The sequence below is a fragment of the Camelus bactrianus genome, chromosome 16 (genome assembly GCF_048773025.1).
Source record: "Camelus bactrianus isolate YW-2024 breed Bactrian camel chromosome 16, ASM4877302v1, whole genome shotgun sequence".
Taxonomy (NCBI): Eukaryota; Metazoa; Chordata; class Mammalia; order Artiodactyla; family Camelidae; genus Camelus; species Camelus bactrianus.
The window spans coordinates 12,270,010-12,297,743 of record NC_133554.1 but is presented as its reverse complement, the minus strand read 5'-3'; the positions used below and the strand labels follow the sequence as shown (position 1 = coordinate 12,297,743).

The 27,734-nt window shown below is 37.2% G+C and overlaps 1 protein-coding gene across 9 annotated transcripts in view; it reads right to left on the bottom strand.

Moving 5' to 3' along the window:
• Positions 1–27,734, bottom strand: part of ACACA (acetyl-CoA carboxylase alpha) — a 255,754-nt gene that overhangs the window by 158,146 nt on the left and 69,874 nt on the right. For all 9 annotated transcript variants that reach the window (XM_074342606.1, XM_074342604.1, XM_074342609.1 and 6 more), the window contains 7 exons: positions 12,364–12,496; positions 10,920–11,058; positions 6,469–6,578; positions 5,572–5,653; positions 4,497–4,595; positions 3,049–3,155; positions 154–264 (listed from right to left, as the gene is read on the bottom strand). In XM_074342606.1, the coding sequence (XP_074198707.1) occupies positions 154–264; positions 3,049–3,155; positions 4,497–4,595; positions 5,572–5,653; positions 6,469–6,578; positions 10,920–11,058; positions 12,364–12,496 (781 nt within the window). The remainder of the gene's footprint in view (positions 1–153; positions 265–3,048; positions 3,156–4,496; positions 4,596–5,571; positions 5,654–6,468; positions 6,579–10,919; positions 11,059–12,363; positions 12,497–27,734) is intronic.

Sequence of the window (27,734 nt, the reverse complement as noted above, 5' to 3'; positions counted from 1 at the left end):
CCTGCTAATAAGCAGGTATAGGCTAAAGAGAAAGACTAGATTATAGACAAAAAATTAAATATTTTCTGGACATTCAAATTGCAGTGTGAGTTAAATCCACATATCTCTGATATACACGTTAGTTCAAATAAGTAATGACAACTTTTACTCCACCTGTCTGAAGAGGTTAGGGAAGTCATCGGCGTTGTTGACTTTTCTGATTCCCTTCCCTCCTCCTCCTTCTGAGGCCTTGATCATTACTGGATACCCAACTTCCTCCGCTGCCTTTAAGAAGAAAGAGAAAAAAGGAAAAATGGAAGTAAGAATGGTATTAGTAGGGAAGGAGAAAACTGGCATTTTGTCCCCTTAAAAACATTGTCATTTGTGGGGTCTATATGTAGTAAAATAGACCTTAAAGATATACTATTAGGTGAAAAAAAAGTAACAAAATAACATTTGTAGTATTAGGTTGAACCAAAAGAAACTGCATTTTTTGTAGGTAAATAATAGTTACATATTGGCAATTTTGTATGATTCAATCTAAAATAATCTCATATAGGTCAAAATCAAAATGAAACTATATGTTTATGTATAATTATATATGCATTCATATACCCACATATGTAAGTACAAAAAAGAAGTCCAGAATATCCACCAGTGGTGATTTATAAAAGGAAGATGAGTGGATATAAACTTTTACTTTTTACTGTACATATTTCTATATTATTAGAATTTCTCATAATGTGCAGATGTTCACATATTACCCATAATTTTCATTAAAGAAGACAAAAAAAAAAGTAGTTCACTTAATGTAAATTGCTGGTCTCAGTATAGCTTCTGACAACATATAAAGCTCAATGAATCAGGATTCTCCCATATCCAGAAATTTTTTCTCACTTGACTTTTTGTAAAAGATAAAAATAGTAAGATATCAAAATATTAATAAAAGTAGTCAGAAAACTAATTTTCAACACATGCTCTCAATATGCTTTTCACATTTACAGTATTTTATAATGATCAGGTGATGATCCCAAAACATTTTGAATAATTAATTATATATCTGCGAAGTAAGGAGCTAGTTGAATCAAGGTATAACTATTTACTAGAATACTATGCAATTACTAAAAGCAATGATGTAGCCTTTACATGTAGTGATATGGAAGATGTTCATATTGTAGTTAATGCAAAAAGTAAATTGGAGAAAAGTTTAAAATACCTGAGTTATTCTTTTGTCAAAACGTTCTAGTCTTTTGTGGTTTACATTATAACAATATCCAAAACTTTGCCACCAGAAAAAGACCATTTCAAACTTTAATTTTTGTCGGTAGACTAGGCAAGAAAATCTTTCACTCACAGTTCCATCCCTCCTAAAATCCTCTCAACTACTCACTTCTATGCTTATAAACAGAATTAGCATGATGAATTCAATCATTGGGTGGTAAATGACTGAAGAAATAGCTGCAAACATGGGAAAAACTTTTAAAAAAATAGAGTACTCAAGATGTAAGAAAAAGGCAGGCCTTTTAAAAATATATAAAAGCTCTAGGCACAGGTCATCCATTTAAAATACTTCATAAGAATTTTAATACCATGAGGAAAATGCTTATATATAATGTTAAGTAGAAAAAAGCCTGGGATTACTAAACAATGTATATAGTAAGACCCTAATTTTATAATTATCATCATAACTATAATTATTGAAATCTATAAATAATCATTATATGACCTATGAATCAAAAAGGCTGGAAGAAAATACATGAATATGTTCACAGGATTTATATCTGGATGGTGGGTTTATGGGTGGTTTTATCATCTCTCTTCTGACTTTCCAAATTTTCTACCAGAAAATTTTACGTTTATAACCAGGGGAAAAAAAAGGAATTTTAATTGATAAGAAAAACAGCTAATTCCCTACAAAGGACTTCTACTCTTCTGAAAATTATAACAAACAGAATATAGCATCAGCAATTCAATTAGAAATATTAAATCTGCTTATTAAGCAGATTACACGATGCTTAACTTGAAATGCAAACAACAGCAAAATTAGTTGAGAATTCAGTGTTCCCCTTAAATTACTGCATACAAGTCAAACACGTGCAGTGTGTTTTTCCAAAACACAGCTTCTTTCATCATCTACCTGGAGGCAAAACTGACACTTCCAACTAGCTAAAAAGTGAAAGGGGAACAAACTGGAGAGAACTATCAAAGAAAGAAAAGTTAATCTTGGAGAGAAGATCTCTTTTTGCTTCAGTTCATGTCTCTACATAGATGGATGATAATTAGATTAATACTTTCAGACTCTATCAGCTCCCTCCCTCACTCCTCCCCAAGGGAAAAAGAGTGAATTCTGTGATTGGTCAGTTTGGAATGAGAAACAGCACCTATAGTTCAGCCTTTTCCCCCTCTGGGATCAGCCCACTGCAAAGAACATGTGCTCTTTGTTAGCTCTTAGCCATAACAATAAACTGAGTGGCCAAAGTTCTGTTTCGGTAGAGGGAGGTCTGTGGTTATTCAGCACCACCAGTAACGAGGGAGTGAGGCCATTTAACTCTGATGCTCAGTTTACAAATCTGGTTGTTGCTACACACTTAAATCATTTCACCAGCATCTCTATCCATAACAAAGCTGACATTTTGATCTCTATCTGCCTGGCCTCTTGGTTCTGAACTCAAGCAGAAGAAAAAGTGTTGTTTGCCCACCCCTCCGCCACCCCACCCCCAGCTCGCTCGCTCGCTCTCTCTCTCTCTCTCTCTCTCTCTCTCTCTCTCTCTCTCACACACACACACACACACACACACACACACGGTGGAGAACAGAATCAGTACCTCCTTAAAGCTCTGATTTAACCACCTAAGAAATGTTCTGTCCAGGTGAGCAGCATGCTTGAAAACAAATTTAAATTACTGTTGTTAAACATAGGTCACTCCCTCATTCTATAAACTATACCTCCTGGTCTTACAACCCTAATGCCATCATGGGTATATATCATGAACCAGGCTCCAAATCCCCATTATTTGTGACTATAATTGGTCGGGTGAAAAACACCACTTTCTAGAGTTAGTAACCTACCTTCATTCCATCATCCACATCCTTCACGTAACCTTTTTCATATAGTTCCTGAGGAACATTTAATATACGTTTGGAAAAGTCACTTTCGTGCCAGTCCACACAAAGACCTGCAATAGATAACAGTGACTTAAAAGCAACTACAAGAGTTTCTGTTCCTGTCAGTTTTCTGCTCAATACCTTCTCTAAAATGCTCCCATATTTATCCAAAATTAAGGGTAGATGGGAAAAAGAAAGATACCATAAAACCCCAACCAGTCCTCGGGGTTAACAGGATTTAGCTATTGTAAGACCTGGCCACGTGAGTTCTGGTGCTGGCAAAAGCCAAGAGAGCTAATTGGCTGCAACTTAAAAACAATGCAAAGATACACAAGACAAAAAAACAGAAACAAAAAACCCATCAGACTTCTCACAGAAACTCAGCAGGCAAAATACCTTCGATTTGTGTGTTCAGGCCTGCTCCAGGGCCAGAGGTCTGAGAAATAATTCAATCTTTATGAGCCCTTGGAAATGGAACTGATGGTTTTATTGGCCTCAGCAGAGTCATGATTCCATACTCCCTGAATGTCCCTGTACTCAGCCACAAGGGGAATGGTATAGCCTCTCCATTCAAACAAGAAAAAGTCAACCTTTTATTTGAAACTGTTTGACCCAGCAGGTCTGGAGAGGATATTGCAATTCCCCTGGAGAGCCAGAGTAATAAGGGTTCAAATCTGTTCAGACTCAAGACAATGGTAGTTCCCATTTGGAAGAGGTTTTAGCGTACGTCTGCTCCCTGGGCTTGAGTACTAAAAACTACACAAGCTCATATTGTTATCAGCTATAACAATTCACATGGCACTCTTTAAGGGATTTGTCAAGAATAAATCATTTTTAGAAAAAATTTATCCTTCTGCAGGCCTGGAAGAAAGGTTGATTATTGACCTCATTTTCTCCAACAAGGGCAAATGAGAGGTTGAATGGTATAAAACAGGCAAAACAAATCATCGGTAGATTGTGGGTTAACGTCAAGAAAACACTGCCAGGCAAACACCTGAGTAGGTGGGTTTTAGGTTTTTCTTAGTGATACCAGTCACCTTCCAGGTAGGTTCAAAGGCCTATTCCATCTAAGAAGTCCATCTCTGAAGAAGATTCTAGCCTACCCAGAGCAGATCTGAATCCACAGAACCACATGAGTTTTCTCAGAGTTTCTCCAACTTGAGTCCCAAGATCATCTACATCACAATTTAGCATCTATACACCTGGTACAAAATTTGCATTCCTAAGACAAGATAAAATCACAGGTGTATCAATTAAGCCAGGAGATACGAAACACCATTCATCAACTTGGATTCTATTTCTTGTCAAATATCTGATACAATTTAAAGCAAGCTTAAGCCTCGAGTCATAGTCCCAAATACCTTACTGAGCTTTTGTGCACTTTAAGATACAAACAAGAAATAATTTCTTACCACTGCCACTCCATGGAAGCGTCGGGATACCTGCAGTTTGAGCCACTATGGAAGACGCAATCTTATCCCCCAAAGCCCACATGGCCTGGCTTGGAGGACCTAAAAACAAAACAAGAATAGAACCCTGACTGTAACGTTTTGGGCTTCATTTCTGTCACATGTATTTTGTCTTCTATATAATTATTTTTATATTTGCTTTGTGTCCCCTACACCACATATCACAGACATCAGAAACTTGATTATGGGGACCACTATGTTTTGACTCATCTTTGTACCCTTATAGAACCTAATGTAGTAAATGTTTGTACACAGTGATAATTCAATACATATAAATATATGCTGAATTAAATCCCTGATAAATCTAACTCTGATTTTATCATCCTTCATGATCCAACTTTACCAGATTAACAAAGTCTTTTTTTTTTTTTTAAACCAATAAGGGCAATAAAGTTTTGGGGTTCAGGTCTGAAATATTACACTCTTTTTGGTCTTAGGGAAACCCAAAAGGAAGATTTATCTTTATAAAGCACAGTCAACATTGTGGAAGGTCTCTGAGACAGAGACATAAACACTTTGAGCCATATAATCTCGATTTTTCTCTCTGTATAGGAGAGCAAAAAAGTCAGAAGAAATAGCTCTCACTTATAGAAATATAACCTACATGCTTACATGTGAAGGTACGGATTCATATTTAAGGGTACACTGCCAGGACATCCTAAGTATTTGGTTATCTTTTCTATATAAAAATGGGCCCTTTCTCCACACATTTTCTAAAGGCTACTGGCAAAGTTTTTAAAGGCCAATGTTTTGAAAATCAGAGCCTCCTCCGAATCTCATAGAAAAGAACCCAGGGACAGAAAACACAATCAAGATGCAGAGTGTAGAAATTATGAAGGGGGAAAAAAAAGAAAAAGAGATGGAGAGGGTTACTCTGGGAGTTGCTGACTGATTAAAAAAAAAAAAAAAAGAGCCCAGTGCATACTAAACAGAAGAAAAGCAGACTACAGAGTGAAATATGGGTCAAAATGACAGAGAGAAACAGAAAGACAGGGAACAGTATGTCAGAAAGGCTTACCCATGAAGGCGATGCCATTTTTCAAAAGAAGTTCTGGAAGCTTGGGATTCTCGGAAGCATGACCCCAGCCAGCCCACACTGCCTACAAGGGAACACAATACGATTCATTCTTAAAATTCATACTACAAAGAACATGATAAACTTTATGACTCTGCCAACACTGGCCCTACTCTGTGAGGTACAACAGCACCACAGCAGCCTAATGCTTAATTCAGCTTCGATGCCTGATTCTTGGCAAAGTTTTTACAGAGCAAACAATAAGCGGTCCGTTGTGGTAAAACCTCCGAAGAGGTCAAAAACAAGTTGAAATTGATATTAAGATTCAGCTAGTATTGTCGCTCTTTAGGAAACTCAATTCAATAGCCTTTCAACTAGACTTAAAAAGTCTTTTCTAGAAACACTGGTTTTCTTTCACAGAATGAATTACTCTGGCCACCTGACTCCACCTTTGTACCTAGTGGTTGTACTGCCATACAAATCTCAAGCTTTTTTTTCTCTTTGGGTTTTAACACACTTACCCTAAACTTCCTAACACAATGTGATAGGGAAGAAACAACCTAATTCGACACCACCAAATTCTAGACTAAGAATATTCCATTGGGAAACAGGCAACTTTTACTGATTGGGAGGTTTGAAAGGTGAACTAGATAGAACACACGATCTCTGAACCCACGATCTCTTACAAACCTCCTGTTTGTACTACATTTACTTTATGTTGACTTATTCCGTTCCTTCCATCTTCCCTTTTTCTGTCTGTTATATCCCATATAAAGGCTTTTTATCAATTTTCAACAAAGATGCTTTATATAAAATTAAAAGTTCTTCGCTGGCTATCCCCTTGTGTCCAACTGCAGAATGGCTGAATTTGGCTTTCGGGGAGACGCTGGCATCTCTTACTTGTACTGGGATCCTTTTAGCGATATCAAGAATTAATTCCACATTTGCATAGTTGTTGTTGTTTGGTCCTCCTGGCACTGGCACATAGTGATCTGCCATCTTAATGTATTCTGAAAACAAAAGCAAAGTAACAGAGAACACACACTTTATTTTCAGAAATGTAACTGGAGGGCAAATCTACATAAAGGACAGGTGCCATCATACGTAACCACAAGACAAAATGCATTAATGGGGTAGTTTCCAGGATCCTTTATTTGGAGGCTCTTTGTCAGGTCACAGGCACTAAAATGTGTTCATGTCACAGTTAGGAAGCTCTTATACTAAAACAGCAGTTCTCAAACATTTCACTATATGACCTTTCTGAAGGGTCCTTATGATCCCCATACCAAGAATAATTTGACTGTCACTTAGAGGCCCATTACAATTATTCTGTTCTGAGAAAAAGTTTGTGACACTTTTATCTTTAACTTGCACTATATTCTGAGAAAGCCCTTTTCCTAGTATGAAGCTGGGACAGAATGAGGAAACAGGGTAGAGTTTGGAAGCTTTGTAGACTGGCTAAACAGGGAAGGTTAGTTATAGGAGCCCTGAAATTCTTGAAAAGGGTTTTTCTGGAATGCTGGGGACACTAGGTATTTGAAAGACACTTTAAGAAGATACATTATTTCCCTTCTTGTTTTTTTCCCCCTCCTATTCCCTTTCAAATCTGTCACCTGACGTTTCTCTCTTCCTTGTCTGGCAACAGTTGTACCAGGGTAGCTACAACATGCAGGGACAGTACTAAGCACTCTCTGTATATGATTTCATTTAATCCTCAACAATCCTATATATAATAGGTATTAATAGCACCCAGTTTACAGGAAATTATGGCTTGGAGCAGTTAAATAACTTGCTCAAGGTCCATCTCCACCATGTTTATTAATGTCTCATCTCTTGTTCTTAATCTTTAAAGATTTTAAGTCCTTCTTTTAAAACTCCACTCAAAGTAATACACAGGGCCCTACAGTTTGTTCAAAACAAAAGCAGGTTTACTGTTCTCTTTGATTATGAGGGAAAGCATGTTGATTATTTAAAAATTGAGAAAATAGGAGGGGAGGGTTATGGCTCAGTGGTAGAGTACATGCTTAACGTGCACAAGGTCCTGGGTTCAATCCCTAGTACTGCCATTAAAAATAAATAAATAAATAAACCTAATCCCCCCACACCAAAAAAAAAGATTTTTTAAAAATTTTAGAAAATACATCAGGATATAATAATACGTACTGATTTTTAAAAGTCAAAATCACCCATTGTCCCACCCCTCAGAGATAATCAGTTCTTGTTGGGGTATATTAGAAACCATAAACTATTAACCAATTTAATATATTGTAGACATTTTCCTATGTTAATCAAGCCACTTTAGACTCTCACTAGCAATGTGAGTGTCAAACTGCCTATACTCTCACCTACACGGTATTATCAATCTTTCAAATGTTGCCAGCCTTATACATTAAAAAAAAATCCGAATCTATTATTGCTTTGGTTTGCATTTCTTTCATTATCACTGGAATTGAAATCTCTTTTCACATGTTTACTGTTCCTTCTAAATTCTTTTTTTATGGACTGTCTATTCACGCTTTGTTCCTTTTCTTCTGAAGGCTGTCTTTTGCTCATATTATAGGTAGAAAGTCGTTGTTGTTATCATGTTTTTCTAGATTATCATTTGTCTTTAACTGTTTCTCTTTCTTTTTTTATTTGCTAAATAGAAACTTTTATGTAGTCAAATCTATCTAACTTTTCTACTGTGATTTGGTCTTTACTGTAGTTCAGTGGACCCAGACACAGGAAAAAAGTTACTTTAATTGCTGACCTACATCCTAAACACACACCTACACACACACACACACACACTCAGTCTGCAAAGGTACTGCTGTCATCAACCAACAACAGTTCAAAGCTCTATACCAATCAATCTTATATTATCATTTTAGACATTAAAGAAAAGAAGCTGCCCTGGGAAGTAGGAAAAAAAAGTTCATCCTAATTATATACCTTGTGTTTCTCTACCATCTCTTAGTTCCCACAGTTACCACAACTACTACCTAAAGACACTATTCTAGAATATATTCACAAAAAACACCAAAAACCTTCAAAAACTAAAAAAAGAAAAAGAAAAAAAATAGAATATATTCATAAATAAGAAAGCTCCTCTCAAAAGAAAATACTCAATTTTTTTTTACTATGAATTTCACTAATCATCCACCTCTCCAACTTTTCCAATAACTATCATGAAATAAAGATATGCAACTAGTCAATTATTACCATCCTTACCATCCCCTAACCTGACAATTTTGCCTGTTCCCCTCCAGTCTCAGAGGATGAAGTCCTCTCCTCATATTAACAATTAATTCTTCTATCTAAGTTATCTCTGTGTCTGTCCTCACGATCCCAAGTCTCTAGGTATTCCTATCTTAAGTAATCTCCTCTCCTTGGGTGTGGGCACGATCTAGGACTTGCATTTAGCCAAGAGAATGAGGATACCATTACTTCCATACCAACATCATGGAAGAATGCGAACCCATCTTACTGGGATACTTTCCCTGGCTGGCTGTGGGTAGCAGGCAGTCATTGTGGGATGGCCGGCGTGACAAGGAGCCAAGAGTAGTCTCTAGCCAACAGTCAGTCACACCTTCAGGCCCTCGGTCTGTCAGCCCACAGAAAGCCCAGTGCTGCTAACCACCACGTGAGCTTCAAAGCAGATCCATCCCACATGGAGCCTCAGATGAGGCTGCGGCCCCGCTGAAAACTGATGGCAGCCTTGTGATAACCTGAAGCAAAGGACCCGGCTAAGCTGAGTCCTGACCTACAGAAACCAGGAGATAATAAACGTCTGCTGTTTTAAGCTGCTAAATTTGTGGTAATACTGTTACACAGTAATAGATAAATAGTATAACAATCTGTCAGAATGCATTCTCAGACCAATAAATATTATTCCACAAAATCTTTTTTAATGGCAGTGTGGTAATTTCACAGAATTGGTGTGATACATTTTATGTAACTAATCCACTAGCGCCCCGTTTCTCATTATTTTAAATAATGCTGCAATGAATATCCCTGTATGAATATATCTGCCCCTGTTACTGATTTATGTTCCTCAGAATAAATAATAGGAGATAGAATTTCTTAACCAAAGATACGCATATTTTTGTCCACTTGTGCTCCTGATCCCATCCCCTTCCATCTCCTGTAGCTCTTTCGTGTCCTGCTACCCCCAACCCCGCCCTGGGCTTCTTCCTCTCCAAGTATAAACATTCCCAAGTCTCTTCCATTCTGAAAAATAAAAATCCTCTTGACCCTGAACCTCTCTTTAGTTACTGCCCTTCTTCTCCCTGTCTCATCCAAAAACATTGTGTCACACCTCCAAACATTTGCATATACTGTTCTTTCTGCCTGTAACACCCTTGTCTTCCCCTGAATTGCTTTCCTAACTCTTAGTCATTCTTGGCTAAGCATAACCTTTCAGAAAGCTTTCTCTTAACTCTGTTCACACCTCTTTACCCTTAACCCAAGAGCAGGGGACAGAGTTAAGATGTTTCATCTCTGTGTTCTCTCAGTGTCCTGTGCACATTTCTATTATAGCGCTTACCTCACTGTATTGAAATTATTTGTTTCCTAGAGCAAGATCACATCTGATTAAACTGTGGGTCTCCGTGTTCACTGAGTGAATGAAGAAGTGAATGAATAGGAGTACCAGGTAGAAACAGACAGTGAAAAAGAAATCATGCAAGGTAGTTTACATTTATTATAGACAACTTCATCTTTACAACTAGCCAGTGAAACAGATGTGATTTTCATTTTACAGATACAAAACTGTGGCTCAGAGATGTCAAAGGGTCAATCTAAATGATTTCACCTAATAACATCTGTTTTGTAATAAACTGGTGCCTTCTCCATTTCTAAAGATAATATGATAACCCTTACTCCTTGGGAATAGTCTTAACATCATTGTCTCAATATAGAGAGCACATATAAAGAACAAAATAGGTATAAAAAGATAGCTCTTTAAAAAGCTAATGTTATCTGTGGATACGCATCTTAGAGATGATACTTTAGCAATAAAAAGTTTGGAGAGGAAGGACTAGCCACAACCTCTCAGCGACACCAAACCTTTCTACTTACACATTTTGCTAAAGCCTGCGGCTTAGCAAATACTGAAACACTGAAAAGACATACAGCTGAAAACCCAAATCAACACTTTGGTTAAACTTCTACCTATTTTTACTTGAAACACAGGAGTCTGTGTTGAGGTTAAACACAGCACAAATCTTTGTCCGTGCCTGTTATTGCACACTTTTTAAAAGAAAAATTGTTAGGTTTGGGAATCCCCCTGAGTTACTGCTCTCCTACTTAAAGGCTGTGCTATTCAACGTCCTATGATCGAGGGTGAGGTTCTCTTAATGTTCATAACTCACCTGCATTGGCTTTCAGGTCTTCAGGTGTGACCATGACAACAAATCGGATTGCACGTTCGTTTCGAAACATTTCATACGACCACCGGCGGATAGATCGCATGCATTTCACTGCTGCAATTCCATTGTTAGCAATGAGAACCTGAGAAGGGTGGGGGGGTGGGCACGGGAGTTAGAAAAGTAGAAAAAGCAGGCGAAGATGGAGGAAAAGAGATGAAACCATTTTTTTTTTAAAAGATCTTTCTCTGAAAAGCCAAGAGTTTCAACTAGGAATTTGTATTACTCCTCTAAGCAGTTAGGAACCAGCTCTCACATGATCAGGGGATATTTTAAGATTTTAGCTAAGCAATACTTTAATATGTGCCAGCTAAAACTTCTTTCTAACTTCATTACTTGAAGGGAAAAATCAGTTACTCAAATCTTTTAAGTTTGTGAATTATTCTCCAATACCTATTATTAGGGAAGAGAAGAAACAAACTTCGGAGGGATGTTGGATATAAATAAGGCTGGGGGAAGGCTAAGTATAGTGTCACACACTATTCTCCACTACAGCGGAGCCCTGGACGTGTGTAAGAACGCCTGTACCAACCACCACCTCTCTCCAGAACACTGAAATCCAAATGCCTTATAACTGTGGAGACGGCCTCAGAATGGTCACAAGAGAAACAGTAGAGGAGCAACGATCCTAAGAATCTCTCTGTTAAACAAACCTTTCCTCTCCTGACCTGTCTTGCAGTCATGACCCTGAGGATAACATAGGTTAGGAGACACACTATCTTTATTCGAAGACTAACGGAAGCACACTGCTGGAGCCACACTTTTAGGAGTGGGAACGTAGGTCTTCATCCTTTAATCTTTTAATCACAGCAACCTATTTCAACCAAGTCATCCTCTCAGCTCCGACATGGTTTAGATAATAGATAAAAGTGACACGGAATTACTCACAACATTGCAAAATACCTGTAATCTCTTTAAGTATTTCATATAGTACATTTCCCCTAAACATCTCAGATTCCTGGTGGAAGCCAGTAAGTCACAGGGTATGAAACTGTTTAAGCCTTTTGTTCTGAAACTCTACTCCCTTAGCTCTAAATTCAGTGTTATGACATATTACCTCCTTACCACCACCCTACAAGCTAATCAATTTCTCATACCCTCTCAGATCAGTGCAGCAAAACCCTATAAAACCACAAGATGTTTCTAAGAAAAACTTTACGGGCACTGGTTCATCTTCTTCCTTAGTTATAACTGCATTATCTGTGGTAAGTACATGTTACAGAAAATTGTGACATCATTTAATAGGATGCTAGGGAGACAGAAAGGATAATTCTGCACAAAGTCTCAGAAATTCAATCTAAATAATCCATTTTGAGCAAATCTAGACAGCACATCTAGGCATTAAATCTCGTGTACTTTTGAAAAAATAACTTAGCAGGTTACAACTTACCTTTTCAATCACTTTATTTCCACCAAAACGAGTAACAAATTCTGCTGGAGAAGCTACAGTGAAATCTCGCTGTGAGTCTACTTTCTTTCGGTCTCGACCTTGCTTTACTAGGTGCAAGCCAGACATGCTGGACCTATAAAAACAGAGAAATCATGGAAGTCTACAGATAGGATTTCCTCACACCATCTGTCTCCCTGGAGACCTGCTTTCCACCACGAGGCTTATAACAGCACTTCCAACTGCACCCTTGTGAGGAGCACAGGCTGGCAGACCACACACCCTTTAAATAGACAAGAGAGGAGAAAATGATCTTTGCTTGTGGAAATTAACGAAAAAAAATTAAGTGTTCCTGAATAATAAAAGACAACATTAAGGTTTACCAGCAGATGTCATCACAAAGAGATAGGCAAAGGACAGAATAAAATGAGATGGTATAAATAATAGACTCAGAGAGGCTGTTTCAACTGAAAAAAACAGCAAAGCTGTTTCTGGATCATGATTCCAACACAGATGACCTTCCCCTTTGTATGTCTAGTGTCCATCTTTCTTATGAGCTATAACACCACATTTTTAACTGTCTACTAAATGTTTTACTTGGGTATCCCATAGACCTTTTTTTTCCCCAAAAAAACTCCAAAAACAAATTATTTACAAGGCAGCATAATAAACCACATTTCATAGATCTTAAGATGCCCCTCTTTTTTTTTAGCTTTTTAAAATCTCTGAAATTGGCATATGTCTCACAATGAACGGTGTGCTTTATTTAATTGGCAATATTTTGTTTTTCCTCAGTGATACGCACACAAAATGGTGCTGGTTTAGATTAGATAGTAATGGAAACAGCACAGGCCTGGGTTTAAACTCCAAATCTTCACCAAATAACCGTGCTCAGCTTCAGTTTTCTTTGTAAGTGATGCACGGTATTCACTGTTGAGGTTATTTACCTAGTGTCTCCCAGCTCCAAGTCCACCCTTTTATGCTCTGCTCTGTGACAACAGGGCTAAGACTATGCAAACTTACGCAGTTCCGCCCAGGGGAAGTCAGAAGGGTAAAAAAGGGGACTTTCTGCTTGTTTTCCAGCTATTACCAGCATTGCTCCACAGGAATAGAGTTAATTCCAGCTTCTATTATCTCTCAGCACTCCCAGGGAGAGGCCTGATGCACGCCCTCAGAGGTACCAGGAGCCGTGGGTTGTGGCTCCTTGGCAGAGCAGCAGCCTTACCATGCTCACTCAATCTCTGGGCTACGCTGCCTGGGCTATCAATCACTGCCAGGCCAGGCCTCCTCCTCGAGGATCTGAGCACCAGTTACTCAACACTTACTCTCAGAGGTCCAAGCACCAGCCCCCAGGGGACCCCCCCCCCAAGCTTCTAGTTTCTGGGAACACTGCCTCTTCCCCAGGGGTGGTAGCTGCTTCCTGCAGGTATTAACTCTGGGTTACTTCAGCATCCCGTTTTTGTTCTTTTATTCTTCTAACACCCAAATAACCAATTCTCACAATTGAGTGTCCTCTGTTTATAATACCTAATGGAACTTCTCTTTCCCTGACTGGATCTTGACTGATAGAACTGACAGACCTTCTGAAAGGGTGTTTTGAAGAGTAAACGAGATAATGGATATAAATAAGATCCTTTACACACTATTTAATAGACAGCTGTTTTCTTCCTTTCTCCTACACGCTAACCTTGACACGGAAGTAATTTATCTTTTCAAAATAAGAGTGTATGATTAAAACTTCTTCCCACAAAAAAGTACCAGGTCCAGATGGTTTTAAAAAATAAGTTCTATCAAACTTTCAAGGACAGTAGTCCACCAAATTTCCAGACAATAAAAAAGAAGTAAAACTCCCCAGTTAAAGTAACACTGATACCAGCATCAAAGGTGTTGCATGAAGGGAAAAGTCCAGGTCCACTTTACTCGTGGCTACAGATGCAAAATTCCTAAACACAATATTCTAAATAGTATAGAGGCAAGGGCGGGCAAAATATTAGCAAAAAATATGTTACTCCACAACCAACTTGAGTTTGTCTCAGGTATATAAGGATGGTTTAATTTTAGAAAATCCATAAATGTAAAACTCAGACTTACCTAGAAAGTACAATAAAATGAAAAAATAAATATATAAGAGGGATGAGGATTGACAAGGAGAAAGTTAAACTGTCATTATTTGTGAATGAGATGATAATTTACATAGAAAAGATTTTGCAAGTTATTAGAAATAACAGACCTTAGTCAAGTGTCTAGATATATGATTAATGTACAAGAAGCCCAAAAATATTATACACATTAGATTGTTTACAGATTATAAAATTAAAAACAGGTTATAAAGTTAAAAACTCTACACACTTTTAAGAGATAGATATAGATATACTAAAACTACAGAAACAGGAAAACAAAATAATGTGATAAATATGTGATGAGGGCAAATGATTATCTGGGTGGCGGAGGCAGGAAGAAGGATTAGGGAGGAGAGAGACCACATGGGTAGATGTAGGTGACTGACCGTTGTTTTAGGTGGTGTGTTTTCAAATCCTTTTTACATTATTTTAAAAAAATAACTAAGTAAGTAACCAAATAAGTAAATAACAGTGAGTCACACATGCACCAATGCGTGTGTCATGAACCAAGGATTACGATTATATAATTCTATACACCTGAGATTCACATATACATACTCCTCAGAGATCGGCTTTCAGTTAGGGAGGAAGCGAAGACAGCGATAAGATGTAAGCCCAGAATCAACAAGGAGCTGCCTGAGTATAAGACAAAAAGGGAAGCAAAGTCTTTATTGATAAAATTAAGGTGGGACAGGTTTTGGTCCTAACATGTCATCAGTAGTTTAGAGATGGCAAAGGAGAGCTCTGAGGGTCACTTACAATCAAAGAGGGGAGAAAAACAGAAATCTACCTGCTTTCAATGATGGGGTCCTTCACATAGCCATATTCAGAAGTTAGGCACCATCCCGAAAATAAGGGGATCAAGTATAAAGCTAGAATAGATCTCAAAATCTCTACTTCCCCCCATCTTTTCTCAGGAAACTACGAGAGAATGCTGTCTTCCAAAAAGACGGAGTAAACCAAGAAAAAGGAAGACAAGGGATATAAGAAACAGAAGATGCAACACAGGAGAGAAGAGAGTTCCAACTAGAGGACAGACTTCTCCAGGAGGGATGTCTCCTTGAAAAAAATGGAAAGATCATCTGTTGTATTTAACCACAGGAAAACAAAACTTTTGTGTGTGTAACGTATATAAATATGTGTGCTTTGTTTATAAATATGTTGTTTTACATATATAAAACAGTATTATATAAATGTTTATTATATTTATACTCAAATAAATCATTTTATTATATATTATATTAAAATATACAAATATATATAGTATGTATATATAAAACATACCAGTTGCTTTAAACTTATTTGACGTTCAGTGGAAGATATGCTTGATTTATCTCCCGAAGGGTGGAAGAGGTCAGGAAGAGGAAAGGATGATTGTTCTAACGGCAAATTTTGCCTATTCGGTGTTTTTCATTCGTTTCTGTATTTGCCAAGGTCCAGCTTAATTTTCAGGGAATTTTTTTTTTCAAAATAAAAACTCCAGATTATAAAAACAAGCAAGCAAACAAGCAGACAAATAGGATAACGGGACCCTTAATGACTGCCACCAGGCAAGTCATTCATGTCTTTTATGCTGCACAGATCTACAAGAGGTCTGAAGAAGGCCAGGAAGGTCTGACTCACTTCCTCCTGGGCTTGAGTTCTAACAGCAGGAAAAGAAAGATTCCAGCTCCAGTCTGGCTGCCTACTGTCAGATGCCAGGACAGACAAGAGCAGCAGGTACCTTTCCTGGCCCCAGAGACAGGTTCAAAGAAGTTTTCTGCAAAACTACCTTCAACAAGATGCTACCTACTACACAGAATTGATATATTCCTTCAAAACAGATGGAGACTTCACTCTTGAAAGACCAGCCAAGTCCAGTGAGCAAATTTGGCACAGACTGAGTGAGCTCCCTTAACGAAATAACAGAACAAAGCAAGGTCTGCGCGAGGGGTGCTTGTATTCAGTGGAACTACAATATTACACATGGGCTCAGGTATCTTGGGTTCAAATTCTGAGTGTAAAATAAAGGCTTAGAAATCCAAGAGCAAATATGAGAGTTTTTACTCATTTCCTTAAAAAATAAAACAGTTTCTTATAGACACACACACACAAAAATAATCAAATCAGATTTCCCATAAATTCCAGGGCTTAGCTTCAATGTCTTGCGTATATATTGCCCAAATCCAGCACCCTCAAACTTACCTTTGAAGCATGTGATATCTCATCTTATTGTCCTCGGCAGAACCCTCCATATCAAGATGGCAAAGGAATGGAGGCTTTTTCCTCAGATGGAAACACAAGCCGCGGTTCACCCTCCTGTTGCAGGTGCTTAAAACCCAGGAGGACAAGAGACACCGTGCCTTCTGCCTACTTCTTGGCCCTGCGTCAGTCAGAGTAGAGTATTCCTCATGGTCTCAAAGTACAGTCTTTTTGTCTGCTCTGTCCCCAATTTCCATACTTCCCCTCCTGTCTGTATTTTCCCCCCATGCTGGGCTCACGCAGGGAATTAGCTGATCTCCCAAGGGGACTGAGAGGAGAGGAGGGGATATAAAAAGCCTGCATGACCAGAAAACAGATCTCAGCAGCTCTGTGTTAGCTGTGGCAAACACGTTTCAACAACGGTCACTTTCTCCTGACAGTCGCTGGAGTCAAGCTCCGCAGCCTTCCCGGGCTGCCAGGAGCATGTGACACGAAGGGCCCAGGGCAAAAAGGAGATGAAGTTTGCAAGGACACCAGAGCCAAGAAAATAATGGGGTCACGAAATCCAGAGGGAGAAGGACAGTACAGCCTAAGCAGGTAATTTCTGAGATCCAGTCAAAACAAATAATACTGATTTTCAGACTACAAGAGGGGGAACGAGCAGGTTAGGAGGTCACAAAAGGATGAAACATGCCCCTACTGAGGAACTCTGAATGATGTGGGAGTCACAATTCTAATTCTCAGGCCACGGTAGTGATACACACACACACACACACACCCCTACCTTTAAAAAAAAAAAACAACAAAATCTAAGATTTTATTCACTAAAATTTGAGAATAAGAATGGAGCTGGCACAACTGGGATACAGAAAAGATGTGGATAAAATCCCTGAAAGGAAAAGAGGTCCAGACAAACATTTCAGACACAGAGGTCTAACCCAGGTTAAGCAGGAAGAATAAGCCTGCCTGAAAAACTCCTGGGACACATCTATTGCTGTGTAAGCAACTGCCCACAGATGGACAAATCACTTAAATGAATAGATGGTGGCTGAATGTTATACAGTAACATAGTCCAGTTTTAGCTTTTAATTAAGTAGATGCTCAGGATACTGCTCCCTTGCCATGGCAGAGAAGACTACAACGGCTGGAATCTTCAGAATCACAACTTCCTGAGACAAGCCCTCAGGAACGATACATAAGTCACCAGTGTCATGTCTAACCTGGTTCATGCACCATAGAAAAATTCTTTCCCAACAAAAGGCTGGATAGAAATAGTTCATTCTTATCTGATGCCAACTATGCCGAGAACCTATTAACCTTCCAGAAAAAAAAAACTTCCCAAACCGAAGTACACAAATGACCTGGAACACAGATAAAAGGTGAAAAATCAAACAGAGGATAAATGATTAAGGCAAACCTTGATCTTAGGACATTCAGGTGACCCAAGGTGAAAAGGTTCAATCAGGCCACTCACCCAATATGACCCAACATGACCTTTAGCCATAATGAAAAATGGAAGTCCTGGGTTGGCTTCTGGCCTCTGCATCATTCCTTCCATACTATGCCAATGTCTGATAAAGTCAGCTAAGTTTGCTTTTTTCAAGAAGCTGATGCAGAGGAGTCCTCCTATCTTTATGTCTCTTCAGATTAACATGTCTCAAAAAATAGAGCACCAAAGTCTTTGTTTAGAACAATTACAGTGACCACAGATGTAGAAGCAGCTCAATTTTACACACATCTAAGTGTCTCCAGCTGTAGGCAGTTCCCAAAAGAGAATCACTCTTTGCCTTTGTTATATAAGTTCAACATTCAAAAAGCAAAGCACTGAGTATAGAATAAAGCAGGCTGTTTTGCACTTGATTATATCAGAAAATACACTAAAGACGCACACTCGGTAATCAAGTTTGTCCTTCCTTTCACCAAAAGGATCTTTCTAAAACAATCAAACACTAAAACAGCACACCCAGATCCAAAACAAAGCTAGAGTTTCTAATCTTTTATGGATGCTGCTCACAATCCTTCTGTAATATTAGAACACAAGAAATAAGAAGCCACATTCATTCCTCCAAATTCAAAGCATCCCCATTTTAATCTAACATGAAAAGAGAGTGTCCAAAGTAGACACATACCTGTCACAAAATCCAACTAGAAGCCCACACCGATCCCAACATTGAAACATGCCAAGCACCAAGGATGACGTAGCAATTTATCCGGCAGACAGTGATGCATTAGCTGGCTTGATTGCAAGGCAGCCTGAGTTATACTGCAGCACACGCTGCGAGAGACTGTTTCACACTGGGGCTTTTCCAAGCAGAGAAATCCTGGGTCACGGATGTACTTCTTTTGAAAATCAACTGACCACACATATAAACATTTAGCTATGGACTCTAAGTTCTGTCTCACTGGTCTATACACCCATCCTTGCAGCAATGCCACACAGCCGTGGTAACTATGGCTCTTACAGCAGGTTTTGAAATCAGGTAGAAGTCTTCTAACTTTGCTGTCATTTTCCTTAATTGTTCTGTGTACTTTTGGTCCTTCAGGGTTCCATGTATATTTTAGAATTAGTTTGTTAAATTGTAGAAAGAAAAAAAAAAAGCAAAAACAAAAACCCTGCTGGGATTTTGACATGGACTGTGAATTTATAGATTAACTTGAGGAAAAAAATCACCATTTTGACAATTACTGAGTTTTCCACTCCCTGCACATGAACTGGCTCTCCATGTATACACATACCTCAGAGATATTGCCATTTCAGTTTCAGAACACCACAATAAAGAAAATATCACAATAAAGCGAGTCACATGAATTTTTTTGATTTCCCATGCACAGAAAAGTTATTTTTACTTTATACTATAGACATTTAATAAAGTATGCAAAAGCATTATGTTTAAAAAAAAATCTTAACTAAAAAGTATTTCCTTGCTAAAAAAAATGCTAACCGTCATCTGAAAATGCAGGATTGCCACAAACCTTCAGTTTGTAAAAGAAAAAAAAAATATGCAATTATCTGTGAAGCTCAATAAAGCGAGTGCAATAAAACGAGGCTTGCCTGTATTTAGAACTTCAATTTCTCTCAGCAAAGTTCTGTAATTTTTAATGTACAAGTCTTATACTTTTTAAAAATTTATTTCTAAGTATTTTATTCTTTTTGATGCCATTGTGAATGAAATTATTTTAATTTCTTTTTTTTGCTTGTTCACTGCTAGCTAGTACACAGAAACACAACTAATTTATGTATATAGATCTTATAAACTGTGACCTCACTAAACTCATTTTAAAATCTTTTCAACAACTTTCTTGAGATATAATTCACATACCATATATTTCAGCCATTTAAAGTATATAATTCAATGTTTTTTAGTATATTCACATAGTTGTGAACCATTGTCACTATCATTTTAGAACATTTTCATTACCCTCAAAAGAAATCCTGTACGCAATAGCAGTCACTCTGTTTGCCCCAAACCCCTTCCCAGTTCTAGGCAATCATTAATCTACTTTCTGTCATTATAGATTTGCCTATTCTGGATATTTCATACAAATGAAATGATAAAATATGTGGCTTCTTTCACTTAGCATAATGAATTTCAATGTTGTAGCATGTCATGTATCCGTATACTTCATTTCTCTTTTTGGCCAAATAACATTCCATTGTATGGACATACCACATTTTGTTTATCCATTTAGCAGTTGATGGATATTGGATTGTTTCCATTTTGCAGCTATTATGAATAACGTTGCTATAGACATTCATGTACAAGTTTTTATGCAGACACATGCTTTCATTTCTCATGGGTATACCACTAGGAATGAAATTGCTGGTCATATAGTAAATATTTAATTTTCTAAGAAATTTCCTAATTACCTTTCAGAATGTCTTTATCATTTACTTTCCCACCACCTATATATAAGTGATCCAATTTCTCCCCATTCTGGCAAACATTTGGTTGTTGTCACTAGTTTTTATTTTAGGCACTCAGACAGTTGTATAGTAATATCTTGTTTTAATTTGCACTTCTCTAATAACTAATGATGTTAAACATCTTTTCACATTTTTATTTGCCATCTGTACATCCTCTTTGGTGACATTTGCTTCTTTTTAATTTGTCTATCCTTACTGAGAATATTATTTACTGATTCACTGTTGTCATTCTCTTTAAACATGTTTTATTTTGATTCTTTAAACATACTTATGACAGCTGCTTTGAAGACTCTGCCTGCTAATCCAGCATCTAGAGACAGTTTCTAATAACTTTCCCCCTAAATATGGAAAAAGCTTTCCTGTTTCTTTTCATATCTCATGTTTTTTTTTGTTGACAACTTAACATATTAAATAATTTATTGTAGCAACTCTGGATTCTGATTTCTTTCACCCATGAAGATTGTTCTTGTTACTAATGTTAACTTATTTTGTTTTTTGTTTTTCTTTCTTGGCTTAATAACTCATCTGGGCTGTATCTGTGAAATCTGTCTCCTCAAAAGCATACAGCCACTGATGCCTCAGCTCATTTCTTTTTATTACATTTAAACCTCCTTTCTAAGGGGTTACTATTGTCTGCAAAACTTAAATGTCAGCCAGTGATTAGGCAGGGGTTATGCTCAAACACCTGACGCCAGCAAGGCTTTGGTGCTCTGTTCATGTGTCCCTATGTGGGGTACAGGAGCACATTCAAAGTTCAGGACATTTTCAAGTATGCCCTGGCTTGCAGCCTCAACCAGCAATATGCTTGCCCCAAACTCAAACACACCTCAGTCTAGTAGAGCCATTGGCCCACCTCTCTCCACCACTGCCAAGATGATCACTTCTACTGATGACACACCTGAGCAGGGGCATCATCAATGACTCAAAATGAGTAAGTTCCCTTCAACTGCAGCATCAAAACTGCCAGTCCTGACGGCAGACACACACTGGCCAAACCTCCACATCATCCAAGCTGAGGGAAGGGAGTGGGATCTGGCAAGAACACCACAGACTCCTACTACTGTTCTTACTGAATTTTAGCAATTTTTCAAACAACTTTTGTCATACCGTTGTATGCCTTTTGGTTGATTTCAAGGCTGAAATGGTTTTGTCAAGCTTTACAAGTGCTTTTTTGGATTAGGAATTTGTTGATCCTCTCTCTCAACTACAGGTCAAGCCCACCTCTGTTTTATTTGCTTTTTGAGAGTTACTTTTGTAAGTTCATACAACAAAGTGCAAAAAATTTAAGTATATATTCAATTAATTTTACGTACATACATATGTACATAACCAACCACTCCATTAAGATACAGAATGTTTCCAGAGTCTCAGAAGGTTTTGGTATGCTTCATTCCCAGTCAATATCTTTCCCAATGTAAACACTATTCTGAACTCTATCACCAAAAATCAGTTTTGCCTGCTTTAAAACTTCATTATGTATAGCGTCATACTATATGTATTTGGTTAACATTATGCCTCTGAAATTCATCCATGTCGTGACATAGCAGTTTATTCATTTTCACTGCTGTGTAGTATTTCATTGTGTGATTATTGCATGATATATTTATTTATTCTATTGATGGACATTTGGGTTTTTAAATGAATTTTGACTATACTTGTTCTTGTACTTGGTATTTGGTGGACAAACAAATGTACTCATTCTTTTGGGTAAATACCCAGGAGTGGACTTGCTTGTTGACAGACTATGTGTTTAACTGTAAAAGACAATGCCAAATAGTTTTCTAAAGTGGCTGTGCCAACTTTTACTCCCATCAGCTATGTATGAGAGTTCCATGTGTCTCACATCCTTGCTAACACTTAATATTGTCAGTTTTTACATTTCGGCCTTCTGATTGGGATGGCATTTAATTCACTGTGATTTTAATTTGCAAATCTCTGATGGCCAACAATATTGAACACCTTTTCATAAGCTTATTTGCCATCCAGGCATCTTCTTTTGTAAAGTTCAAATCTTTTCCCCATATTTCTATTGGGTTGAAATGTCTTCATAAGATACTAAAATATCTTTTTCTTATTGATTTATAAGATTCTGCCAGTGAGATTAATTATTATTCCTCTTTTAGCAACTAAGAACAATTAGGCAATAGACGTCAAGGACACAGAAGCAAGACACAACTGAAAATTTTGGGGGGAGGTTATAGCTCAGTAGTAGAGTATGTACTTAGCTACTACGAGGTCCTGGATTCAATCCCCAGTACTTCCATTAATAAATAAATAAAAATAAAATTAATTACCTCCCCCTTAAAAAAAATGTTTTTGAAGGGGTGGTGGGGATATAACTTAATGGTAGAGTGCAGTACTTAGCATGCATGAGGTCCTGGGTTCTATTCCAGTACCTCCATTAAAAAAGATGAGATCCTACTGGATTAGAGTGGGCCCCTAAATTCAATGACTGGTATCCTTACAAGGAAAGAGAGAGATTTGGAGACACACAGACATATTCACAGAAAAGAAGGCCATGTGATGACAGAGGCAGGGACTGGAGTGATGTAGTCACAAGCCAAGGGCTACCAAGGACTGTCAGCAACTCTGGGAAGCAAGGAAGAGACCAGAAAGGATTCTTCCCAAGAGACTTTAAAAAGAAAAAGAAAAACTCAACTTAATTGACATGTATAGAATTTTATAACCAACAATTGTGAAATACACATTCTTTGCAAGTGTTTGTAAAATTTTACCAAAACAGATCATATGCTAGGCCATAAATTATCAACAATTTTCAAAGATATGAACCACATGGAGTATACCCTCTAAATACAATGGATTAAACTAAAAATCAATGACAAAGATATTAAAATATAGCTAAGTGATTCTAATATATATCCAAGTTGAAATTAATGAATACATTTCTTGAAATTAATTAATTAATGAATTCTTGAAATTAATGAATTGAAATTAATGAATACATTTCTAAATAATTTTTGTCAAAAAAAAATCACAAAGGGGATGGGTGAAATGGTGAAGGTGGTCAAAAGGTACAAACTACTGGTTATAAGATAAATAAGTCCTGGGGATGTAATATACAGCATGGTGACTATAATTAACAAGACTGTGTTGTGCACTTGAAAGTTGCTAAGAAAGTAGATCTAAAAGTTCTCCCATCACAAGAAAAAAAAATTGTAACTATGTGTGGTGATGAATGTTAACTAAACATGTGGTCATCATTTTATAATATATATATATACCAAGTCATTATGGTATGATACCTAAAACTAATACAATAAGAATCTCATATAAAAATAAATATAAATAAGATCTCAATAAAAATAAAAAAATGAATTGCAGTTAAAATAGAAATATGTTTTAAACTGAATGATAATGGAAATATATAACATAAAAATTTGGAGAACATAATAAGATGAACTGAGGAATGGATACAGAGATTCAGAAATGAACAGATAAATGATAAAATAAGCATAGAAAAATGTTAATGGTAGACTCTAGGTGATGAGCAGAAAGGCGTTCTCTGTAGAAAAATCCTCTCAACTTTGCTCTATAATTAAAATTTTTTGTAACAAAATGTTGAAAAAAAAAACTTGTGGAATATAACTAAAGTTGGGCTTCGGGAAAATTTACAGTCTTTAGTATATATGTCAGAAAGGGGGGAAATGGTGATTTAATCATCTTTCTGAAAAGGCTAGAAAAAGAACAGCAAATTAAATCCAAAGAAAGCAGAAAGGGAATAAAAATGATAGCAGATATCAATGAAAGAAAGAACAAACGTACAACAGAAAAATAAACAAAGACAAAAGCTGGTTCCTGAAAAAAGAAATTAATAAACATCTATGAAGACTAATCAAAAATAAAAGAATAAAAACTCTTGCCAAAGTGGGTATAGAGGGAACATATCTCAACATAATAAAAGCTATATATGACAAACCTACAGCCAGCATAGTACTCAACGGTGAAAAACTCAAAAGCTTCCCACTAAAATCTGGGACAAGAAAAGGATGCCCACTATCACCACTCCTATTCAACATAGTCCTGGAAGTCCTAGCCACAGCAGTCAGGCAAGAGAAAGAAATAAAAGGGATCCAAATTGGAAAAGAAGAGGTAAAAGTGTCAGTATATGCTGACGACATGTTACTATATATAGAAAACCCTAAAAGGTCCACACAAAAGCTACTAGAGCTGATTGAAGAATTCAGCAAGGTAGCAGGTTACAAAATTAATGTTCAAAAATCAGTTGCATTTCTTTACACTAATGATAAATCAACAGAAAAAGAAAGTAAAGAAACAATCCCCTTTAAAATAGCACCCAAAGTAATAAAATATCTGGGAATAAATCTAACCAAGGAGGTGAAAGAACTATACACAGAAAACTATCAACCACTGATGAAGGAAATTAAAGAAGACTTTAAAAAATGGAAAGATATTCCATGCTCTTGGATTGGAAGAATCAATATTGTTAAAATGGTCACACTGCCCAAGGCAATCTACAGATTTAATGCAATCCCTATCCAATTACCCAGGGCATATTTCACAGAACTAGAACAAATCATAATCAAATTTATATGGAACCATCAAAGACCTAGAATTGCCAAAGCATTACTGAAGAGAAAGAAAGAGACTGGAGGAATAACCCTCCCAGACTTCAGACAATACTATAGAGCTACAGTAATCAAGACAGCATGGTATTGGTACAAAAACAGACATATAGACCAATGGAACAGAATAGAGAGCCCAGAAATGAACCCACAAACTTTTGGTCAACTAATCTTCAACAAAGGAGGCAAGAATATACAATGGAATAAAGACAGTCTCTTCAGCAAATGGTGTTAGGAAAACTGGACAGCAGCATGTAAAACAATGAAGCTAGAACACTCCCTTACCCCATATACAAAAATCAACTCAAAATGGATTAAAGACTTAAACATAAGACAAGATACAATAAACCTCCTAGAGGAAAACATAGGCAAAACATTATCTGACATACATTTAAAAAATTTTCTCCTAGAAGAAATAAAAGCAAGAATAAACAAATGGGACCTAATGAAACTTACAAGCTTCTGCACAGCAAAGGAAACCAGAAGTAAAACAAGAAGAAAACCTACGGAATGGGAGAAAATTTTTGCAAGTGAAACCGACAAAGGCTTGATCTCCAGAATATATAAGCAGCTCATACGACTCAATAAGAAAAAAATAAACAACCCAATCCAAAAATGGGCAGAAGACCTAAACAAGCAATTCTCCAAGGAAGACATACAAATGATCAAAAAGTACATGAAAAAATGCTCAATATCACTAATTATCAGAGAAATGCAAATCAAAACTACGATGAGGTATCACCTCACACCAGTCAGAATGGCCGTCATTCAAAAATCCACAAATGACAAATGCTGGAGAGGCTGTGGAGAAAGGGGAACCCTCCTACACTGCTGGTGGGAATGCAGTTTGGTGCAGCCACTATGGAAAACAGTATGGAGATTCCTCAAAAGACTAGGAATAGACTTACCGTATGACCCAGGAATCCTGCTCCTAGGCATATATCCAGAAGGAACCCTACTTCAGGATGACACCTGCACCCCAATGTTCATAGCAGCACTATTTACAATAGCCAAGACATGGACACAGCCTAAATGTCCATCAACAGGTGACTGGATAAAGAAGAAGTGGTATATTTATATAATGGAATACTATTCAGCCATAAAATGACAACATAACACCACTTGCAGCAACATGGATGTCCCTGAAGAATATCATTCTAAGTGAAGTAAGCCAGAAAGAGAAGGAAAAATACCATATGAGATCACTCATATGTGGAATCTGAAAAAAAAAAAAAACATAAATACAAAACAGAAACAGACTCCTAGACATAGAATACAAACATGTGGTTGCCAAGGGGGCAGGAGGTGGGAAGGGACAGACTGGGACTTCGAAATTTGTAGATACTGACAGGCATGTGCAGAACAGACAAACAAGATTATACTGTATAACACAGGGAAATATATGCAACATCTCGTGGTAGCTCACAGCAAAAAAAAAAAAAAATTGACAATGAATATATGCATGTTCATGTATAACTGAAAAATTGTGCTCTACACTGGAATCGGACACAACATTGTAAAATGACTATAACTCAATAAAAAATGTTTAAAAAAATAAAATAAAATAAAAGAGAAAAGGCTGTCAATATCAGCAATGAGGAAGAGGGACTCACTACAAATCCCAAAATATGAAGAAGAAATGAATACATTATTATAAACTTTATGCCAATAAACTTGAAAAGCTAGATGAAATTGATAAATCCTTTGGAATACAATTTTCTATTCCACTCACAAAGAAATGGAAAATCTGAATAATCCTAAATCTACTTTTAAAACGTAATGTATAATATGTATAATTTAAAGACAATATTACCTTCTGTGACTGTCCCTGGCCAATCTTTATATTTCTCTCATTTATTCGACAATTATGTACTGAGTGCTTAATACATGCTATACAAACAACTGTTAGCAAAATATATATGATCTCTGCCCTCATACTGGTTAATAGAGACAAGCAGTCAAATAAATATACCAGTAAAAATATTATAAATTGTGATAAATGCTATGAAGGAAAAGAAAGGATTATTAATAATAATAGCAGGACCCTATGAGGAAGTGATACTTAATCTGAAGGATAAAGACATCAAGTTACCACTGGGAGAGTGAAAGAGAATTCCAGGCACAAGAACAAGACTGGCACACGAGAGGAACTGAAAGGCCAGTGTAATCGAAGCACTGTCAGCAAAGAAGTTGACAGAGGTCAGACCACTCAGGGCCTCACAAGCCAAGGTAAGAATTTGGTATCTTATGCTAAGAGCAACAGGAAATCAACAGAGAATCCAGTTAGGTGACCATTCTAGGAGTCCAAGCAAGAGTTGCTGGACTAAAAGTAAGGCTTGATCTAAGGTGATGGCATGTAAATGTACTGAAGTAAACACTGGAGATAGAATCAACAGAACTGAAATATGATTTCCCAGGTTTCTATCTTAAGGAAAGTGGCTGGAGGTGACATTTAGTAAGATACGGAAGATTGCAGGAGGCTCAAATTTATGGAGAAGACAGAGGGAAATCAAGAGTTCAACGCCCACAGAACATTCAAGTGCA